This window comes from Garra rufa, chromosome 23, assembly GCF_049309525.1.
Source record: "Garra rufa chromosome 23, GarRuf1.0, whole genome shotgun sequence".
In the NCBI taxonomy this organism is placed as follows: Eukaryota; Metazoa; Chordata; class Actinopteri; order Cypriniformes; family Cyprinidae; genus Garra; species Garra rufa.
The window spans coordinates 19,622,931-19,645,331 of record NC_133383.1 but is presented as its reverse complement, the minus strand read 5'-3'; the positions used below and the strand labels follow the sequence as shown (position 1 = coordinate 19,645,331).

Here is a 22,401-nt window from a genome sequence, read left to right as displayed (position 1 = left end):
CTCACGATGAAAAAAATGTGCCAACAAAAAAAAGAAAAAAAGACATTGTAGTCTTCAAATAGTTGACATCCAAACTAAATGTCATCCTTTAACATTCACAAGAAACCTTTCTGTTTTGTTTTTCCCTAAAAACATTGTCCTGCACTACTACCCATGTAGTGTTTTACTGATACATTGAACAGGATTGAATCACAATGCATGGAAATGTACAACTAATGTCATCAGACCTGCCATGCACAAACACACAAGGGACAGCCAATGTAGGCATACATGAAAATACACTTTCTAGAAACATTTCAGTATTGCTTCATCTCAAGCTTAGAAAGATTTACTGCAATGTTCAAAAGTACTGAACATTAGATCATAGTCGTTATTTCAGTCTTATGTAATTGAATAAAAAATAAAACTAGACTGACAAACTATAATCTGACAGTCTGCACTTCAACCCCATTATCACTGCATCAAGTCTGTTTTAAGCAAAAACAACATTTCCAAGTGTATTTTGAGCATGTTGAAAAAAAAATCAATGAGCATTATATAGATATTTTCAGTGAAAAATTATGAAAACCCATCTGATTATACCATGTCATCACAAATAAAAATGCATACAAAAAAATATATATTTTGAAATGTTTATATTGTTAAATTATTACAAAATCTGATTGATTTTGTACTATATTTATGTGAAAACTGTGAGGCTTAATGGAATAATACATTAGCACTACTATGACACAAAAATAAAAATGTTACTGTGATGTTAATGAGTATATAAATCTGTCACTGGGGAAATTGCCTTTTTTTAACCAAGGCAGATGAAGGCATTAAACACAGGGTGCATCAGAACCAATTTCAATTTGAATGCACAATGGGAGAATATTAGGGCATTGCTGATGTTAACAAAACACAGGTCAGTACATAAACTCTAGTGCACATTTTGGTAGATAAAGAGGCAGATAATGATGGGCCTCAATAAATGGCCCATGTTAAAACAATCAAATATAACTCATACATACACTTCCTTGATTAACTTATGATTATTAACTTAAAAATGAACAAACGTATAAACATTCTACAGCATTATGCATTGGTACATAATACGACAATAAACTATAATTGTCAAAAAAAAAAAAAAACTTGTTCAGTAGAGAAAACAATCATGCTTCATAAATTCAAAGCTGTGAAGAAAAAAAATAACAATATCGACTAGAGACAGTGATTTTTTGATTCATCTTCCGGAACTGTTAAAACGTGCTGGAAACTATGCACCGATATCTGATTAAATTCAGTCCATAGCATATTTTTGTATTAATTCAAGGTTAAATATCTTAAAATGAGTATCTCATATTAAGATATTAAATGTAGTATTTCATGTATTCAAAGTGTTTTAAAGAGAGACAACTGGACAAGGATTGACTCAACAGTACTCTCATGGCCTAGTAAACATACAAACGTACAAGGATGCAATACCAATCTCAGATAAAACTATATTTGAATTTTATCAAAATAAAATTACTTTTTGTTAGAACCACCGACACTGAAAGCTCTGTGATAGGAATAAATTGAATCCCCATTAGCTACAAGACCAAATCTACAATACAGAAAAAAAGATAGTAGGTAAGCAGTAGTAAAATAAAACGCTTTTCACAGAAAAAACAAAAAAACAAAAACAAACAAAAGTTCCTAAAGATGTGGTCACTGACACAGAGAGAGAGGGTGTGAGTAAGATTGAGAGTAATCTGGAAAAAACAGCTGTTCTGACAGACATATCAGAAGGATTGTTTCAGTCCGTTTAATGATATTTATAGGGATGAAGCTTGAACTGATACTTCTGATATTTGATTGGAGCCTTTAGGACCGGTTACATACTAGAGGTGACTATTCAGACAATTGAAAACAGTCTCAGAGCAAGAACAGGTTGAGGAGGAGGAGAATCAAGGAAGAATATTATAGAGAGAGTTAGTGTTAAGGAGGCTTTGTTATAGTCTGTCTCGGCTAGCATCTCAGAACGCTGGTCTCTTGTGGTCCTACTGTGTTGCTCTGTGTGGCTAAAGACATATAACAGGAAACCAGGGGTAAACGGGCACATCACTGTTCCTCCAGCCAGGAAGGTTTGTCGGCCCCTGGTGGTTTGAGTTTAATGTTGAACTGCTTGAGGGTCTGTTCCAGCTGTTGCTGGTTTCCAGCAAAGTAGGCAGAGATGGCATTATGGAACAGCAGAAGTTGCTTGTGCATCACTTTGACCTGTGAGAGAGAAACACAAATAGGCAGCATGTCAAGTGACAAGGTAGAGGCAATAAATAAATGAAAGGGATAGTTCAGCCGAAATTGAAAATTCTGTCATTAATTACCCACCCTCATGTCATGCCAAACCCGTAAGAATTTAGTTTTTCTTCGGGACACAAATTAAGATATTTTTGTTGAAATCCGAGAGCTTTCTGATCCCATAGACAGCAACGCAACCGACATGTTCAAGGGCCCAGAAAGGTAGTAAGGACATTGATAAAGTAGTCCATTTGTCATCAGCAGTTCAATCATAATGTAATGAAGCTATGAGAATAATTTTGTGTGCAAAGAAAACTAAAATAACGACCTTCATTCAACAATTTCTTCTCTTCCATGTCATTCTTCGATGCACATTCAAGAAAGTACTACATAAAGTCGTTTTTTATTTTTCTTTGCACACAAAAAAGTATTTTCGTAGCTTTAAAGAGGGTTCGTACCAAAATTTTTTTTTGGGGGTGTTTTTCAACTTTTCTTTGATAGGACATTGGAGACATGACAGGAAATGAATGGGAGACAGAGATGGGATCGGGAAAGGTCCACGAGGCGGGATTCGATCACGGGACATCCGAGGCGAAACTGCACCATATGTCGGCGCACTGCCCACAAGGCTATTGGCGCCGACGATAATGTGAAGATTAAATAAAGTTAAACTTTTAATTACATTCTTTTTGTTTTTATAACTACACTGCCTTAATTGTTTGATGTTTTCTAGTGTTTAAGGGAAAAAACTGAAAAAAAGATTTGCGAAACTGCTTCGAAATCCTGATCTGAAACGAATGAGTTGCCACTCGCCATACGTGCTCTGAAGTCCCAATCTGAATCAAATGATCAGAATGAAGTTCCGATCTAAATCAAAAGATTTGCGAACATGCTCCAAAGTTCCGTTCTAGAACAAATTTGCGATCCATGCTCTAAAGTCCCGAATCCTGATCTGAATAATAGCCATGTACACACTTTTCTTCAGTTCACCTTTTACTCGTGTTTTGTACACACATAATTCACTAAAATATGGGAGTGACAACCACACCAACTCCCGAAAAATATAGGTAGTCACAACCACATTTACAGAAATTTTATGTGTGTACAGAACCGAACTGAACAACTAGTTGTTTATGACATATTTAAACATGCATCAGAAATGTGTTGCCAGATCTTCATTGAAAAAAACAACAAACAAGGACAAGCACAAAAAACACTAAAACACCCAAATGCTTTGTTTTATAACACCAAAAAAATCATAAATCTCATATTTCATACATTGTTTTTCAATAATTTAAGCACGTTTTCAAATACCTCTTCAGGAATATTGCTATTTTCAAGGGTTTTCCAGACCTTAAATTTCAAGTCAAATTAAAGTACTTCAAGCACATTAAGAACCTTGTATGAACCCAGATTATGACATTACGGTTAAACCACTGATGCCACATTGACTACTTTAACAATGTCCTTACTACCTTTCTGGTCCTTGAACGTGTCAGTTGCATTGTTGTCTATGCAGGGTCAGAAAGCTCTTGGATTTCATTAAAAGTATCTTCATTTGTGTTCCAAAGATGAACACAGGTCTTAAAGGTTTGAAACGACATGAGGGAGAGTAATTACTGACAGAATTTTCATTTTTGGGTAAACTATCCCTTTAAGGGATACTTGAACGATTTTAAGATGTTATGGGGGTGGTCGGGCACCTTGTTTTCTTCCAGGAACTTGAGCTTGATGGTGACATCACTACGGAGACGTTCATATTTGTCCTTGTGGATCTGGTACTGCTGCTGAGCAGCCTCGATACGAGCCATAGTAACAGCGTCCCGCGGGCCCATGTTCAACTCTTCTAGATCTGCCCTATATGCATCGAACTCTAGCCTATAAGAGATCAGAGAAACACCATAAAAAACACCACATAAAATTACTTTTTTAAATGATGTGATGCACAAAGTTGAAACTTATTTTTGATGAAATCTGACATTAAAGGTATCCAGTATTGCATCAGATAAAAGCAACAAAGCATCAAAGGTTTTTCAAAGATCTCAACATGTACCACACAAAATAAATAACCGTGCTCCTACTTTTCTAAAGGCTGAGTAAGAGGGCCAGACACTGTCAGTGCCTATTGGTGTCTCACTCAGAGTTCATTCAAAACCATTTTGTCTGCACGTGCAGTAATATTCGATACTAAAGCAGACAACTGTACCATATAATGACCCTCTCAAACGTCCAGTAGCATCACAGGCTAATTAACCTAAAACACAATTCAAGTGCTTGAATTTCCAGCCCTGACAGAAAGTAGGGCCCAGTGCCTCTTCATATTGCAGAGAAGTGGAACACTTCAAGCACCTTGGAAAAAAAACAAAAACAACTGAAGGCTATTATACTAAAGGCTACATAGCTAGAGTAGCTTTTACCTGGCATTCTCATACATCTTGATAGTCATTAATGTGTCTTCCATTGTTTTGTTCACCAGCGTGTTGATGCTGGACACAAAGAAGTTGATGGCACCAAGCAGAGTCTCTCCATTCTTGCATAACAACTTCTGCGTTTCTGCATTGTATCCGAACTCATCCTGTGCATGAACAACGTGACAAACATAAACTTTGAATTGAAATATAAATATCAGATGAAAAATTACAATTAGAAATATTGCCTTGGCAGCTAACTGAAATAAAATGGGTTGAAGTACTAAAATGATTCAAACTAAAACTAAAATAAATTTAAACAGAAAAAATTTAATTATAAAACTGAAAATATAAAACTAAAAGCCAATTCAAAATATTACTAAATACTATAATAGTATACACTACTAACTTTTTTCAGGTTTCTTTGATGAATAGAAAGTTCAGAAGAACAGCATTCATCTGAAATAGAAATCTTTTGTAACATTATAAATGTCTATCATCACTTTTGATCAATTTATAGCATCCTTGCTAAATAAAATTATTTCAGTAAAAATTATACTGATTTCGAGCTTTTGAATGGTATAGTGTATAATGTTACAAAAGCTTTTTATTTCAGATAAATGCTAAACTTTGGATCTTTCTATTAATTAAATAATCCTGAAGAAAAAAAGCACTCAACTGTTTTAAATAATAATAATAATAATAATAATATTTGTAATAAAATGTTTCTTGAACAGCAAATCAGCATGTTAGGATGATTTCTGAAGGATCACTTGACACAGGAATAAATTACATTTTAAAAATATATTCAAATAAAAAACAGTTATTTTAAATAGTAAAAATACTTCAAAAGAGACTTCTTAAAAAAAAACTTCAAAAACCTTTAAAACTTTTGACTGGTAGTGTATTAATATACTAAAATAACACTTAGCTCTGCTGGGTGGATTGTCTAAAATTGCAATGTCAGAGATATTCTTAACTGATGTGATATATAAACAGCAAAACACAAATGCTAAAATAAACCCAAAAACAACTGTGGCCTTTTAATGCTTATTGACAGTCTTCCCTGTCTGTAAGCACTAGTTATTTTTAACACTGACAGTTTGAATTATACATTTAGCAACAGCATAAAATCACAAGTATGTTTACAGCAGTCCCATAATTATGCATGGCAATCACAACAAATGTCATAAATCTTAAGATGGCTGTGCCGCCTCACCCGAAGTTCTGGAGACTTCTGACTGAGGTCGGCAAAAGTGTCTCCGAGGGCGTGCTGCGTCTGCACCATGCTGTAAAAGTGGTTGGTTAGCGCTCGCGCTAAATGCAGCACATTCTCGTACTTCCGTTTGGTTTCCCGCAGAACCTCGATCTGAGCCTCCAGTTCCAAATCCACAGTACGCGCGCCACGGCCAAACCTCTCAGAGATCATCTGTTTGGTGCACTAAGGGAGAGACGGATAACAAATACACAAATGCCTTCAAAATAAGAGTGGTTAACAGCACATGACATCTAATTCGAAAAGACAAACAGTAAATTGACAAACCTTGTATGTGTTCAGGCCCCATTTTTTCATGATGTCAAATTTCTCCACAGCAACACCTCTTGTGGACTCTTCTGCTGTCATGGAGGAATTGCTACTGGCGTGATGCATGCTGGACCCTGATACACAGAAAATGCTTCCGGTAAGTTTCAAATTACATATACACTGTATAACTGTCTTTACTACCACGTTATTTACACAGATATTGTTGGCATAATTGCATCTTAGAGACAGAGCTCTAAACAGATGAGATGAGAGTGAATAAATGAAAGTGTTTTACTAAGTAGGGGGAATGTGTTGCCAAAGAGCCCTTAAAATGATCCAGCGCTCTTTGGAATACCTGGGATACATGGGATGTCTTCTGATTGGTGGGCTATTCGGCAGGCAGCAATCTGGCTTGGGGCAATGCTAACACCCCTAGACTTCATTCGCAGGTCTGGAGGTGGTCATGGCCAGGGGTAGAAGGGGATGTTGGGGATATATGATGGGGAATAGAGAGTATGTGATGGATATGTAAGGAGTTTTAAAATTGTTTAGGCAATTGGGGAAATTATTTTTACAATGGAATGGGTTGTACCATATGAGTATGGAAGTGTGTAATGCAAGTGCGTATGTGTGTATGTATGTGAAGGAAGGAGGATGGAGGGAGGGAAAAGGGGAAGAAGAGAAGGTGAGAGAAAGAAGGTGATAATGTAATGAGATGAAATGAAACAGGAAAGCACATAACTAATATTTTATTAAATCTGCTGCCTCATGACAAACAGACATCACGACTGTTATTGTAAACCCCCATGTCTGAATTTATTTTGAACTACAAGTATTAATTTACACAGAAAGAGACTAGAAGTGTCATACAGTAACTTGTCTGAAAAAATAAAAGGATTGACCAAACATATTTCACACTTAGCCATTCTGCAGCAGATTTTTCTAAACATTTTCTCTGAGAAGTCAGCCAGATTAAAGGTTAAACTGGTTCCTCATTACAAAATTCCTGCTAGTGAAAAAAGCAACCTTAACCCTGCAAGAAAGAAGAGAAAGAGAAATGTAGCCCAGTCCAATTTGCTAAGAGAGAAAAGAAAAGCCGGGCGATTAAATTGATTCCTGTGGTACAGCATCGAGCATCCCATACCCTGGGAAAGACAAAAACCGTTTTGAAAAAGACTACACTGCTGGCCAAAATGATTAGAACACTAGTATTTTCACCAGCTAAAAATGTTTTAAAGTCAGTTATTTTTATCTATTGTTGTAGTGTGCCAATAGGAAATCAGTTTATATTTCCAAACATTGATTTTGTCATTAATTGTAATAATCCAGTGAGATTTTTGTTTGCACAAGTAGGCTGACAACAGCCAGAGATTTGATCTCAACATCATCCAGTCTGTCTGGAATGACATTAAGGGACAGAACAAACTGAGACAGACTAAATCCAGAAAAACTGTGGGAACTTCTCCAAGTGCACCTAGGGGAAAAGCTTCTTTAAACGCAAAGGATGGTCACACCAAATGTTGATTTAATTTAGTTGATAGAAGTTAACTGATAAAGGAAATCTATTAATGACATTATTTTTGACAGCATCCTCATTTTGCAGCATTGTTACACAAGTGCCTAAAACTTAAATAGTACTGTAGCTTTGCAGGTAGGTTTCTTGAGAGACGTTCCCACAGTTCTTCTGGATTCATTCTGTCTCAGTTTGTTCTGTTTCTTCATGTCATTCCAGACAGACTGGATGATAATGAGATCAGATCTCTGTGTGGAGCACTGGCTGTTGTCAGACTTCTTGTGCAAACAAAAATCTCACTGGATGATTACAATTAATGGCAAAACAAATGTTTGGAAATGTAAAATGAAATTTCCTACTGACACACTACAGCAAAAGAGTAACAAGAAATAACGTACAACAATTAAAACCATTTTTTAGCTGGTGAAAATACTAATGTTCTAATAATTTTGGCCACCACTGTATAAATCAAGGCACCATGGGAAGGTGGAAAACAGCAAAGAAGAGATATGGGTTACGAATGAGGCATGAATGACCTTGCCCATCATTTGGAATGCGTCTGTTGCCCAAAAAGTCATTGTTAACACGGACCACAGGGCCTGAGAAAGGGTAAAAGAGACAGAAGGTCCTCACTGAATCGAGTGAATAGATTTATGGGCCCAGGATGATCACCTTACAAATCACACATCCTGTCCAGACAAAAAGTCATTTTGTTAGCCACATGTAACTAAATTATAATAAACTCACAAGCAGTCAGCTTTGACTGGGTTAGTTTGCATAAGGTAGCCTAACTTTTCACTGCCGGGGAAATGTATTAAAAAGAAAAAAACAAAGCTGAAGCTCATTTGTCTCTCCGGAGCTGTGGCCTTTTTCACTCTGGTTAATGTCAAACTTTAAAGCCATTAAGCATGACTCACAGAATACCTATACACATAATGACCAATGCCACCGGAGGCCCTAGATCTCATTTGGATTGCAGCATAGGAAACAAAGGAGTGGAAACCGTTGGAAATTATGCAAACCATATTATGCATCTCCAAAAAAAGGAAGTATGCATGCACTTGCTTTAGAAAGACACATATCATCAGTCGGTCCAAACATGGTAAATGTGTAAATGTCACTAATAACAAAACTCCAATTTGAGAATGGGGTTAAGTGAAACTAGCCCAGTTGATATTTAAAGATAGTTTTGCACACTGCAATAGCATGTGAAGAACAATAAAGAGTTCAAGAATATTAAAGAGCTTTATACCTTTGATGGAGCTGGTTGGAATGATGCCTTCTGTTGTACCTCCGTAACCACCTGATACGATGCTGGTCTCATTTAGGTTGGGTCCAGACACCATGACTTGCTGTAAGTCCTACAGAAAAGTAAAAAAAAAGCAAGGAAGGAAGCGACCTTAAGAATGTAATATCATAACCTAGGCATTGTTTTTCATGAAATGAGCCAGTTCTGTAACTTCTACAAACACAAACATTGTTGAAAGTTGTAAAATGTTAGAAAGGACACTTTAGGGTTAGAATCACACTACTAGACCCAGAATTATTAAGAATCATGTGTCTGTGAATCGTAAAAAACAAAAAAAACAAATTCAGATTGAATTTTCCATGAAAACAAACCCTCTGAAAAATTAATGTGTTTGCTTGATGTAGTAAAAGAATTTGACACCAAAGCTTACAAGGCATTTGCAGCACAAAGAAACACTCTGTTATCTGAAACAGTCACATTAGTGACTATGAAAACTCTCACCAACCCACACCACTGCATTACGTGTTATCTGAGAAACTAAGAAAAAGAGCTCACACACAAACAAACAACAACATCTGTAAATGGGATGCCTGCAAATCTGCAATGGTGTGATCAACTGTTTTATTATTATATTAAGTCAGCTTTGACTAAAGTTAAATAAGAAAGCTTAGTTCAATGTATCTTCATACATTTTAATATGGCAGACACAAAATAAAGGGCAAAGTATATAATAAAATATATGACTATATCTGTCAATAATGATTTAAATGGTTTTCCAAAGCAAGCATCATAAACCCTGACCCGAAAAGACAGAGACGTTTGATATATATATTTAAAAAAAAATCTAATTTAGTGATAGTGTATATAATTAGGGGTTGACCAATTATCGGCCTGGCCGATTAAGCATTTTTATGGTTATCTGTATCAGCCATTTTCAAAACCGATTTGCCGATAAAATAATGTAAAAACATTTAAAGAAAGTTTTTGTCAGAGCCTTTGTTATTCTTAATGACATTAAGGGTGCGTTCACACTTGTCATGTTTGGTTCGATTAAAACAAAATCTGGTGCGATTCCTTTGTTAGTGCGGTTTATTTGAGTAAGTGTGAACGCTGCCATCTGAACCCTGGTGCGCACCAAAAGATGGGTCTTGGTCCACTTTCAAACAAACTCTGGTGTGGTTCAAATGAAACATGAATGCAACACAGATCAAATACTTCTAAATGAATCAAAAACAGGAAGTAATGACAACATGCAATGCTATGCAACATGATTTCACGAAGGAAACAAGCGGTGTATCCAAAACAAAATGAACAGAAGGAGGTAAAGAGCCATTTATGAGTTCTTTGTGAGATCACAGGTGGTAAAAAATAAAATCATATACACGCAACAGTGAGCGTGCTTAGTCCAGCAGACAGAATTAGGTTTATTCGACTTAAAGCATGTAAAGGTGTAAAGAGATTGGAGTGTTCAGTAAGTTCCATCACGAAATATACGTCATTCAACTCGACCAATCTGGTTGTGAACGTATCACTATGCCTTTAGGTTCGGTATCTTTAGGTTCGCTGTCAAAAATGCCAGTGTGAACGCGAAGCGGACCAGGACCAAATGTATTATTTTCCTTTTTGGTCCGGACCGAATGAGCCAAACGAACCGAACTACAAGTGTGAACACACCCTAGTTTTCATTTTTACACCAGAGATATATATTAGTTCAAAATATCAGTTATCAGTCTACTTGTTCTGTAATAATCGTTATCGGCCCTGAAAAACCCCTCAATATTCTTTTGGCACATAGGACACATATGCTGCTGTACAGTATGTTCTGTCCTATATGCAGTACCCCCTGACAAAACAGAATTATTATAAAGGTTAATCAGTCCCTCCAGTTTTTCGCGATTCTGCGATCGCTGAATTTAATGCAAAATCAACAAAATGTCGCATTTTTTTGCGATCCTGCATAATTTGTCATTTAACCGCAAAATAATCGCAAAAAATGGTTATTCAAATATTTCAATAATAAAAAGATTTAAATATATGTATGTATATATATATATATATATATATATATATATATATATATATATATATATATATATATATATATATATATATCATGTTGATAAAGACGCTGCTCACGTGATGTCTGTGAGCTGTCTGTCTGCAGGGCTCGCAAGATCGATGTCCCGTGGGCTATTGTGTTTTTCAGTCGAGCTACCAAAATGTTTCACTGGCCTGCCGACCCGCTATCGTAAAGTAGAGGGCTTCTGTTGTTGCAAATGGAACGCCATAAAAGTTTTGAATTTGTTAAATAGTATAAGAAAAGTCTTAATTATAATTTTAAAAGTCAGCTAGGGACGGAAAGACGAATCTAAAGGCAATGATGTCATTGAATAAATATGAGCCCTGCACATTTCAAAGTCAAAACGCAGCACTGATGTCTTTAAATGAATGTATCTGAGTAGAACCGACTGTCCTCAGAAACGTGTCGTTGGCATTTTCATTTCATGCTGATAAAACAGCGTTAAAGCTGATTTGTATACAGCCGTTACTAGGGAAACGATAATATTTCAGCGCTCCTAAAGCGCCCCCTTGTGACAGAATTTTAATTTTAATTTTTTAGAATTTTTTCCAATACATTTTTCAGCTGTTTATTTTTATGCAGCAAACACATAGGGTTTTTAATGTGCCTTCTAAAAAATCTAAACAATTAAGACAGTAATATTTATGTTTTAAATAAATATGATAAATTATATACTTTATTTATCCCTTTTAATGGTATAAAGGCTGAAATGCCATTGTATAAGATATTGTTTTTGTGTGAATCTGTATCTGAATTATAAATCATGTCATTTTATGACCTAAAATTCTACCTTACATTGTCCAACCCCACTCATTCTGTTCATTTTACTTGTGCAGCTCTTAAAAAGGATCATACATTGCTTTAAATTGATATTTAAAAATTCTGCAGATCCACTAAAGAGTGAAATAAAATTTCTTCCTTGATATTTGTTTATATTTGTGTATTGAAAACATATTTGATTGACATTTAGACTCCTGTTTGAATTTCTATATTTAAAAAAAAAAATTAAAAAGCTTTTTTATTTGGGCTAGTTCAATTAATTTTTGGGCTACCAAAATGTAAAGAGTACCTGAGATGCGACTGAAATGAAGTAGGCTATGTACAGTATAAATTTCTACACCTGCTGTTAATGTTTACTAAGGTCACATAAGAATATTGCCCATAGGTTATTTTAAAAGTTCAAATGTATCAGAATAAACAAATTTTATGTTTGATTTGTGTTATGTATGATAATTGAGCCTCTAACATAATACCTAATATGGTAAATGTGATGTCCTAATTATTAATAAATAAATTAAATAATTAAATAAATCGCAAAATTTTTCGCAAATTTCTAGGACTTGCCACCACAAAATTTATAATTTTCATCGCAAAAATCACAAAAAAAAAATCGTGAAATCCTGGAGGGACTGGTTAATAGAAATTTCATCAAACATATAGAGTTAATAGATACTAAAAGGTCGCTAGCCACTGGTTAATACCACAGAGAGACAAAACGGGATGTTTTTCAAAACAAACGAACAAAATTTGTATCATTTTGATTTGTATCTGACCTCAAACACTGATTAATAGGGAGTAACATAGGCCAAAAAAACTAATGCATGTGATTTGAAAAACATCCTGTCCATTGTGACCAGGTAATGGGGAGAACTAAAATCATTATCTGCTGGAAAGACAAACACGTGCAGGCATACACACACACACTCTGCCACCCTTCCCAGTGTTCCTTCTCACCCTGAGGCCTGCGGGACTCCCTACCTTCTCTCTTAAGTTCCACTGAATCTTTGCAGCCTGCACAGACATCGGGGAAGAACATGACAACAAAAAGACAAACAGAAAGACAAACAAACCAAAAATGAAGCACAATGTAAAACAAAATCAGACTTGAAAACAGTGAGGATGAAGTAAACCATCAAACATAATGGAATCCATATTTTCGGGGCCGATTAGCACCTGTTAGTACAATAAAAACAGGCTTCCAGGTTTGACAATAAAACAAAAGTGCATGGAGATATACTATTCTGTATAATTTCAGCCTAATTAGGCAATGAATAAGCCCTCTTTATTAATCATACAAGTCATAAATTGTGTTGCTAACACATTCCTGTCACTCCAAACATCAGTGAACAAAGGTATAATTTAAAAAAATTAAATAAATCAACTGATGGCGCTCTTTCTTTCTCTATCTCTCTCTCTCTCTCTGTAAAGAAAGACAAGAACATTTAGAAAGTCTGTTGTCACATTTTGGCTCAATGCTTCTGATCTATTTAAAGACACAGGGTAACGCCAAAGTACCATCTGCCTTCGGCTGAGCCATTATTGCAACTGTGAACATGATCAGCCAGTCATCCTAGGATGAGCTTTTTAAAATGGACATAACATGTTAGGAAAACAAATAAAAAAAAAACCTTCACTTCCTTATAGGAATGTCTCAACGTCCTAGCAAATATCTCACTACTTGTCTGTTTGCTTAATACGTCTTCTCCCGGATCCAGTGCCACGGTTTAGTTGTCTTAAAGAGGTGTGTCTTGTAACAACATTACCACCTTACCTTTTCTTTACAATGGTTTCAACAATAGAGATTTAAACACTGTGTAAGGCTGAATTAGCCTTCTACTTCTTAAAATGCAAAGACACTAGACTTTCACTGTGGTATCGCGACAAGCCATTGTAATGAAATGAATGCACTTTTTTACTGTTACAGTTACTTATTAACTTGCCTGACAACAAATGTTTTTAACAAATTTTAAGTCCTTAGGAAAAAGCTGAATAGTTGTAACTGCAATGTTTGCATCACCTGCTCCCTTGAGACCTTTTCTCATGGAAGATATTGTAAAACCTGCAGCAAAACTAAACCAAGTGGGCAGACAGCTATATCAGCTAACTCTAGCTTTGAAAACCAAACTACAATTATTCACATTTTGATGCTTTTATATTTCTTGCTGTTCTGATATTGCTTCGGCTTTGCAAATGCAAAAAAACCAATAGGGTAAGTTCAGGTAAACTCCATCTGAATCACCATGTTTTGCTCACCTGCTCCAGGCTGTCATCTTCTGCTAGATTTCTGGAGTCCCCATTACTGTTAATAGGAATCTCCATAGTGGCTGCTTTACTCATCATACTGTCTGCCATATTGGAGTGTTACTGAAAGATAGATAAGGAAAAAGATATGGAAATGAAACAGAGCTCTTCAACAGATTACAAAATGTTGTTCGTGACACATGATTCTTAAGTTTACATACACCTTGAAGAATGTGCAAAATGTTAATTATTTTACCAAAATAAGAGGGATCATATAAAATGCATGTTATTTTTATGTAGTACTGACCTGAATAAGATATTTCACATAAAAGACATTTATATATAGTCCACAAGAGAAAATAATAGTTGAATTTATAAAAATGATCCCGTTTCAAAAGTATTCCTGAATGATCCACAGCTGTTTTTTGTTTGTTTAGTGATAGTTGTTTATGAGTCCCAGTTAAACTGCCCGCTGTTCTTTAGAAAAGTCCTTCAGGTCCCACAAATTCTTTGTTTTTTTTAGCATTTTTGTGGATTTGAACCCTTTCCAACAATGACTGAGGGTTTCTGCAGGATTTTCAAATCTTATTTAATGCCTTTTAATGCCCTTTTTAATGCCATTTCTAACATTTTTAATGCCACACGCAACCAATAACTAACACGCCCGTGTATGAATGCGTGTATATTATAATGCATTTTTTCATGCGGTCTTACAATGAGGCAACAATGAACATATATTACTCTGCTGAACATAATTAGAAATGGGTCAGGAGACAGCTTAAAATGTCAGCGTTTATTTGCCGATTTCAAAATTTCAAATATCATCAAGAATATCTTAGAGGCTAAAACTGTCTGCTCTAAAAAAGTCTGTGTCACACAATTTTGGACCAGCCAGAAGGACTTACCAAACTGGTTCCGTGTTTATCATACTTTGCGACAGTGAATCAAAGTTATTAATTATACAGGCTATATTCAAGATAAATTGGTAATATTTGTTTCTTCAACACTATCTAAAGTTTTAATGCCAGTATAAAACAGTTTAATGCTTTTTAATGCCATTTAATGCCTTAATTTTTGCAAAATAAATTTAATGACTTTTAATGCTTTTTAATGCCCCGTGGAAACCCTGACTAAGGACAATTGAGGGACTCATATGCAACTATTACAGAAGGATCAAATGCTCACTGATGCTCTAGAAGGAAAATCGATGCATTAAGAGCCAGGGGTGAACACTTTTGAACAGAATGAAGATGTGTAAATTTTTCTTATTTTGCCTAAATATCATATTTTTTTTCCTTTAGTACTGGCTTTTACAAGCCACAGGAGATACTTACATGTTTCCAAGAAGACAAAATAAGTTAAATTTTACCTTGATCTTCAAATTCAAAAAGTTAACCTCGCTGGCTCTTAATGCATCGTGTTTCCTTCTGGCGCATCAGTGAGTGTTTACCTTCTGTAATCATTGCATATGAGTCATGAGCATATGAGTTCATAAATTATCAGCTGTGCATATTCATAAATGCACAACTGATAATTAACAATGCAGGCCAGGCCTCACTTCAGACAACAAACGCTAGATTATTACAGGCTCACAAGGTCAAAATGAATGGTAACCAAGGCCAGCTGTCATTCCACCTAACACATGGCGAAAAAAAGATGACAATGTATTGTTGAGAAAAATACAAAAATTGTAAAATCGTTAAAGGCCTTCTATAGTCCACATACATTCACCAGAAACTGTAGTTCGAAAAGTTTACTCAGGAATGTTGTGTTTAAACAGACTTATCAGATCTCACAGAGCCCATCCCAGTCATTACAAAGAAAGAAACAGCCATGGAGTTCAAGGAGTAGATCTTTCACTCCAAACTAATTAACCCCGTTAAAAACCCCTGCAAGTTTCTAGACATTTCCATCGATACTTGCTTTGGTTACTCCTTCAGAGCCCAATCCCACACCTGCGGGAGGGGCTTCGCAGCAACGAGAGAGCAACTTCATTGTTAGCTCTCATAAAGCTCCCAGGCTCAGCCTCCTCAATGCGTTGAGGAGAATATAGGAATGCTGGGAGCTATGTAACAATCATGTGACTCATTCAAGTTTGTCTAAGCTTCAGCTTTAGACAGGCGTTCAGAGAGGAAGGCTCGGTGCTCAAAGGGCCGATCTGAGCGGAGGCATCATAGTCTGCCTTCACATAAGAGCCATTTAATTCTCCTGAGTGCTAGAGCATGAAATTTAGGCAGGATAAAAGCTAATGGTTCAGGTCTTATCTGTAAACCACAGGAATGGAAAACTGGCATTAATAAATTTGCACTCAGTGAGCAGCGGTGATGGCGGTGAGCCAGTGCAAGTGCTCCTTTACAATAATAATGGAATGCAGGGGATAGGACCATGGTCATGGGATGTGGGACGATGTGACCTTATTGAAGAAGGCATTAAAATAAGCAGCATGTACTTAGCGTAACGAGTCCTTGCCGGAAAGCAATGTTTCAATTTGTGGCTTGCAGTATCACCTTAACTTTATCAGCTACATGTTTCTGTGAATGACATTTGTGACCCTGGACCACAAAACCAGTCTTAAGTAGCATGGGTATATTTGTAGCAATAGCCAAAAATGCATTGTATGGGTTAAAATTATAGATTTTTCTTTTATGCCAAAAATCATTAGGATATTAGGTAAAGATCATGTTCCATGAAGATATTTTGTACATTTTGTACATTTCCTACAAAACTTCAGTTTTGATTAGTAATATGCAATGCTAAGAACTTTATCCCAATCCAACAAGCCATACATCAATGGAAATCTTATTTATTCAGCTTTCAAATGATGTACAAGTCTAAATTATGACTGGCTTTGTGGTCCAGGGTCACATTTTCCACATTTTGCATGGTGGTCAGCATCGTCACCTACAGGAAGATGTAGCAAAGACGATCCAGCGTAGAAATGCAATTATTCAGAAGGACATCTGGGATCAATTTGGATGACATTTCAGCAACCTGTTGTCATATACAGTATGCCAACTCTTCAAATGGAAACAGGCATGGGTGGATAAACCGATGTTTTATTCATCTTAAGTGTAATGTTCCTCTACATGGCTTCAAAAAAGATCTACAACATCATTAAATAGACAGGACTGTAATATGACAGCCATGATAATAGTGCATGCATCATTGCTTTTTTCCTGTGATTTTCCACTGGATTTGCGGAGGCAGCATGCCTTCTAACCAAGGCTGCATCTATGACAACCACTACAGTGAAAGGAACACGACTTGAGCTAGCTGGCTGAGATAATGTTGCCTCATTAGGCGTCTTCCTAAAATTAAGTCTCAAGAGACCGGAATGTTAGCAAGAGGCTGTTCATAACAAAACAACGCAAGTTTTGACAAGTGATAAGGATTTTGATTCATCCCCGTGATTCGTATGTTTTGAATTGGTTTACTAAAAGGAATAATTTTGGACACCAGTCAATAGGTGGCGTCAAGTGTTATGAGCAAGTTATTAAATAATTCACTCAACCAATTTGACAGCAAACACCTAGAGGACCAAAACAATTATTATACATGCTTACAAGTCTACTAAAAGAGCAACACATACATTTTCCTCACAAACAGCAATTGTATCTCTATTAAAGAAATACTCCACTTTTAGACTAAAAATGTCTTTCTGTCTTCAGTCGCAAAGAAATTATGTTTTTTGAGGAAAACGTTCCAGGATTTTTCTTTATATAGTGGACTTTAAAGGTGCCATAGAATGGAAAACAAATAAGGCGATCTAATAAAATAAGGCGAGCCATAAAGGGACATGGTTAGCTTACTGCTAGTGCTAACCTGAGAGATGACTGCGCGAACGATGGTGAATGATTTACAGATCCTGAGCATCTAAACTTATGTGGCAAGTACTGCCGCTGCAGTATAACGTTACACAGAGCACATGCGATCACAAAAGTGAAAGTAAAATGATGGTGCATTCAAAACGGCAGTTTCAATTAGGGCTGCACGATATTGGGAAAAAATTACATTGCAATATATTTTTTTCTTGCGATATATATTGCGATGTGTACAAATTCATTTATGTTCATCAGGTTGTTTTGAACTGTTTAAAAATCAAAGAATAATTGGGATAATTTTGTAAGCATTTTCAAAAAAAAAAAAAATTAAAAGTACAGTATAATCAAAACCCTGAAATAAAATACTTTTTAAAGCTTATTTTGGGTAGTTTCATAAACAGTTTGACTCACCTTATTCACTGTCAATTCAGGCAAATCAAGGCTCTAATATGAAATTAATAATGAATGTTGCTTTTACCCTGATGAAAGGGAAATCAGCTTCTTCCTTTCACGAAAAACATTAAAAGCTTAGCCAAGATGGAGGAACAGCTGATCATAGCTTTTACAGGGATAACATTTTTTAGCAGCAGAGCTACTGCAAGCAATTTTTAGTTTTGGAAATCCATTTATCTTTGTTTATTTATCTTTGCTGAAACTTCCGCGTCTTTAGGAGAGCGCGGGTCATGGTTGCTTAGCAACGGCAGACGCCACTCTGCCACTCAAGTTACAGAGCGCTTTGGAAAGAAGGAGAAAGCGGCGCGCCTAGCGTTTTCCACGCTTTTTTAGGCGCGACATGTGAACGGTCCCTTAAATTCGTAGTGTTTCCGCGAGTTGTGGCAACAACTGCCAGGCACTCCCGACAAAGCACCTGTTTTTGGTCAGCAGCAGCATCCTTTTTGTATCCAAAATACTTCCATATGACCGACGTTGCGTTTTTTTTTGCGACCAAATCTTCCATTTCGGCGCTTTTCTCCCGTCCCGCGCTCATTTCGCCATGCGCACGCACAGACTGCATGCATGAAGTAGGTGAAGCAACGTGTGCATTGTAGTTTTTAAAGAACCTTTAAACATGAGTTAATTACTTTATTTTAGACAAATATAGATCCGTGAATAGAAAGTTTAGAAATATAGAAAGTACATTTTTAAATCAGACACACAAATTTTTTTTTGCCCTGCATCGTGACTGCCACGATGTGACTATCGCTCATGCGTACATCGCGACGACGATGCTGAAACGATCTATCGTGCAGCCCTAGTTTCAATAAACCGCATATTAATAGCGTTTCGAGCTCCGTGATTAAATATATTTTTTCCTCCATGTGCGAACTACTGAAATGAGCCGTTCTGTGAAACAGCCAATCAGAACAGAGCTCATCATTATTATACATGAACCTTCCAAATAAGGTAATAACAGACCATTTCATTCTAGGGACAAATCCTAGGGTTGTAAATGGACTTGTAAAACCGTTTCTGGAGAATTTTTGCCCTTTCCTATGCCATATACCTTCTATGTAGATATCAGAAAACAATTTAAAATATTGTATCAATGCATTCTATGGCACCTTTAATGGTGCTCAATGGATTGAAGGTTAAAAATTCAGTTTAAATGCAGCTTCAGAGGGCTCTAAAAGGTCTAAAAGCTAGCAAAACGATCTGTCATTTTCTGTCAAATTTTATCTTTATACACTTTTTAAAAACAAATGCTCATCTTGTTTAGCTCTGCGATGCACATGTGTACTCAGTGCACTCCGGTTCAAGACAGTTAGGGCATGTCAAAAAACTCAAAACTTCAAAATCATCCTACATCCCTGTTTTACCTTCTTTGTAAAGGATGCACGTTCCCTTTGTAAACATTGGGTCGGTACTTCTGCAGCAATGTAAGACGATTTTAAAGTTGGAGGAGCAAATGAGATGGGAGTTTTTCGACACACCCTAAATATATTGAACTGGAGCACATAGAGTAACTATGTGCTTTGCAGAGCAAGACAAGAGTAGCATTTGAGGTAAATTATAATTTTTTTTTTTTTAGAAAACAACCAATCGTTAGATAGTTTGCTCATCTGCAATACGTCTATAGATCATTTCCTATCAGATGTCAAATAGACGTCTATTAGATGTAGACGTACTTGTGCTATCTGGGATATTAGCCCAGACAGCGACTCCTTCAGCGAAGAATTCGTTCAATAAGTCCAAAACAGTGAAATACTCATTCACAGCCAGCATTCAAATGTTATTGGCTCGTCTCAGTCTTAAAAAACATAAATGCAGTTATGACCTCAAAGGAAAAATTTGTTCACTTAAGAAGTCTAACTAGTCGTGAACGTATGGTTGTTATGCGTGGTGTCTAAATCCTATGGAGCAACTACCTGGGCGAACAGGTGGGACAGGTGAACGGCGACCATTTTCATTCACCTGTATGAACTCAACAACAAAAAAAAAAAGCACGAGATTTCTATTCCGTTTAAAGATGACGATTATTACATCATCACCTTATGGCTCGTTCAGCCGTGAAACAGTTATGCCTTTTATTTCCCATAACGCATTATTGTTATAACATGTCAGGCTGACTCAAGCATCCAAGTAGCCTATCCAACGTCCAAGTGACCGTCCATGACCATGTCGCCCAAGGGCCTTTAATTTAAAAAACGTTTTTCTTGCATCAAGACGAATATAACACACTTGATCAGCAAGATCGCTAGCTTAAGCTACATATTATTTTTTGTCATCATATATTTAACCACAATGCACTACAATAATGTTAATTCAGCATCTGCTTAGTGCGATTAAGAATGCATAAATAAAAAAACAAGACATAAATGGTTATCTTACCTGTGTGTTTCCTATTGTAGGATTAGCTATTGGTCACACGCGCTGGATATTTTATCCCAGTTCATGCGCGATTATATACTGGCACTTCCAAAAGAGTGAGAAAATAATGAAAGCATGCATTCATGGAGGCTGAATTTATGTTAATTCATAAGCAAGCGGCTTTTCGCATGTTCAACCGATTCCACTATGTCCGGCGGCTTGTTTGTATTATTGGGCGAATCAGCCTCCAGTAGCCCGAAATGCCTTGCGGATCTGACGACAGGCGCCGACCTTCCTTTAGCCAACGTGGAACACGCCTAGTAGCGCGAGGAAGAAGCCATGATGGGAAGGGAAGATAATAGACGATGCACCTGTCGCAGCGCTGTAGAATGTATGTTAAAAACAACAACAGGAATCAGAATTAAAATAATATATAATATATATTAATATTATATATAATAATATTTTTTCTTATAATTGTTATTATATAAAACATCAGAAGATTGAGAACGCTGAGAGACTAATAATCTACAAAACAGCACATTTCTTCATACTGTTTTGATGTGTTCAAATTATTTGTTTTATTTTTATTAAAAAAATAGAAACAGTACGTAATAACAACACAAGAAAACCACTAGATGCAGCAACTGTCCAGTTGATCAGAGGGTGGCAGTATAAGGCAAGGTATAAGTCAAAGCGCATTTCAGTGCGACACTTCTGTGGTAAGTTTAAATATCTAATCTGTACAAATACAGGCCTAACTAACTCAATTAAGTAAAAGGCCAAAAAACATACTGAAAGTACTATGGTCTAAATGAAAATGTAAGTAAAAGTATGATTTTCACCCAAAATGTTCTGTCATCATTTACTCACTCTCATGTTGTTCCAAACCTGTATGTGTTTTTTTCTTCTATTAAGCACAAAAGAAGACCTTTTGAAGAATGACGATATGGTTAACGGTAGCCATTCAGTTCTATAGTGGATAAAAATACTACGGAAATCAAAGGCAAAACAGGTTACCAACTTGCTTGTGTTCAACAGAAGAAAGAAGCTCATATAGAGTATGGAACATCACACTTGGTCACATGTAACGTCCTTTCCTTTCTTTCTTTTTTTTCCTTTAAATACAAATTTACCCAATAAATGCTTTAAAGTCTGTGTAAAGCAATATTAAAGTCCCCATGAAATTAAAATGGACAATTTTTGGTTTTTAATACAGTGATGAAAAAAATGATTTGATCCCCTGCTGACAAAGAAATTATCAGTCTATAATTTTAACGGTAGGTTTATTGGAACAGTGAGAGACAGGATAACAACAAAAAAATCCAGAAAAATGCATTTCACCAAAGTTATAAATTGATTTGCATTTTAATGAGTGAAATCAGTATTTGACCCCTTTGCAAAACATGACTTGGCAAAACCCTTGTTGGCAATCACCGAGGTCAGATGTTTCGTGTACAGTAGTTGGCCACCAGGTTTGCACTCACCTCCGGAGGGATTTGTCCCACTCCTCTTTGCAGATCCTCTCCAAGTCACTGGCAACTTGAACCTTCAGGTCCCTCCACACATTTTCTATGGGATTAAGGTCTGGAGACTGGCTGGGCCACTCCAGGACCTTAAAGTGCCCCTATTATGCCATTTTAAAGGTAGTTAATATTGTTGTAATAGTCTCTTAAAACAGGTTTACATGTATGCAAGTTCAAAAAACACTTTA

The 22,401-nt window shown here is 36.2% G+C and overlaps 1 protein-coding gene across 9 annotated transcripts; it reads right to left on the bottom strand.

Moving 5' to 3' along the window:
- Positions 1–618: 618 nt before the first annotated feature.
- Positions 619–20,927, bottom strand: arfip2b (ADP-ribosylation factor interacting protein 2b). Of its 9 annotated transcripts, none has more exons than XM_073829858.1 (10): positions 20,709–20,927; positions 14,071–14,181; positions 12,772–12,828; positions 8,961–9,069; positions 8,245–8,307; positions 6,214–6,329; positions 5,890–6,111; positions 4,680–4,837; positions 3,966–4,140; positions 619–2,241 (listed from the first exon to the last, which is right to left on the bottom strand). In XM_073829858.1, exons 2-10 carry the CDS (start codon positions 14,167–14,169, stop codon positions 2,086–2,088), a joined length of 1,155 nt encoding a protein of 384 aa, XP_073685959.1. In that variant the 5' UTR covers positions 14,170–14,181; positions 20,709–20,927; the 3' UTR covers positions 619–2,085. The 9 variants fall into 9 exon arrangements, with proteins under 9 accessions (XP_073685959.1, XP_073685957.1, XP_073685960.1 ...); XM_073829856.1 differs by lacking the exon at positions 8,245–8,307 and adding an exon at positions 6,551–6,646; XM_073829859.1 differs by having other exon boundaries at positions 12,796–12,828.
- Between the last annotated feature and the right edge of the window lie 1,474 nt (positions 20,928–22,401).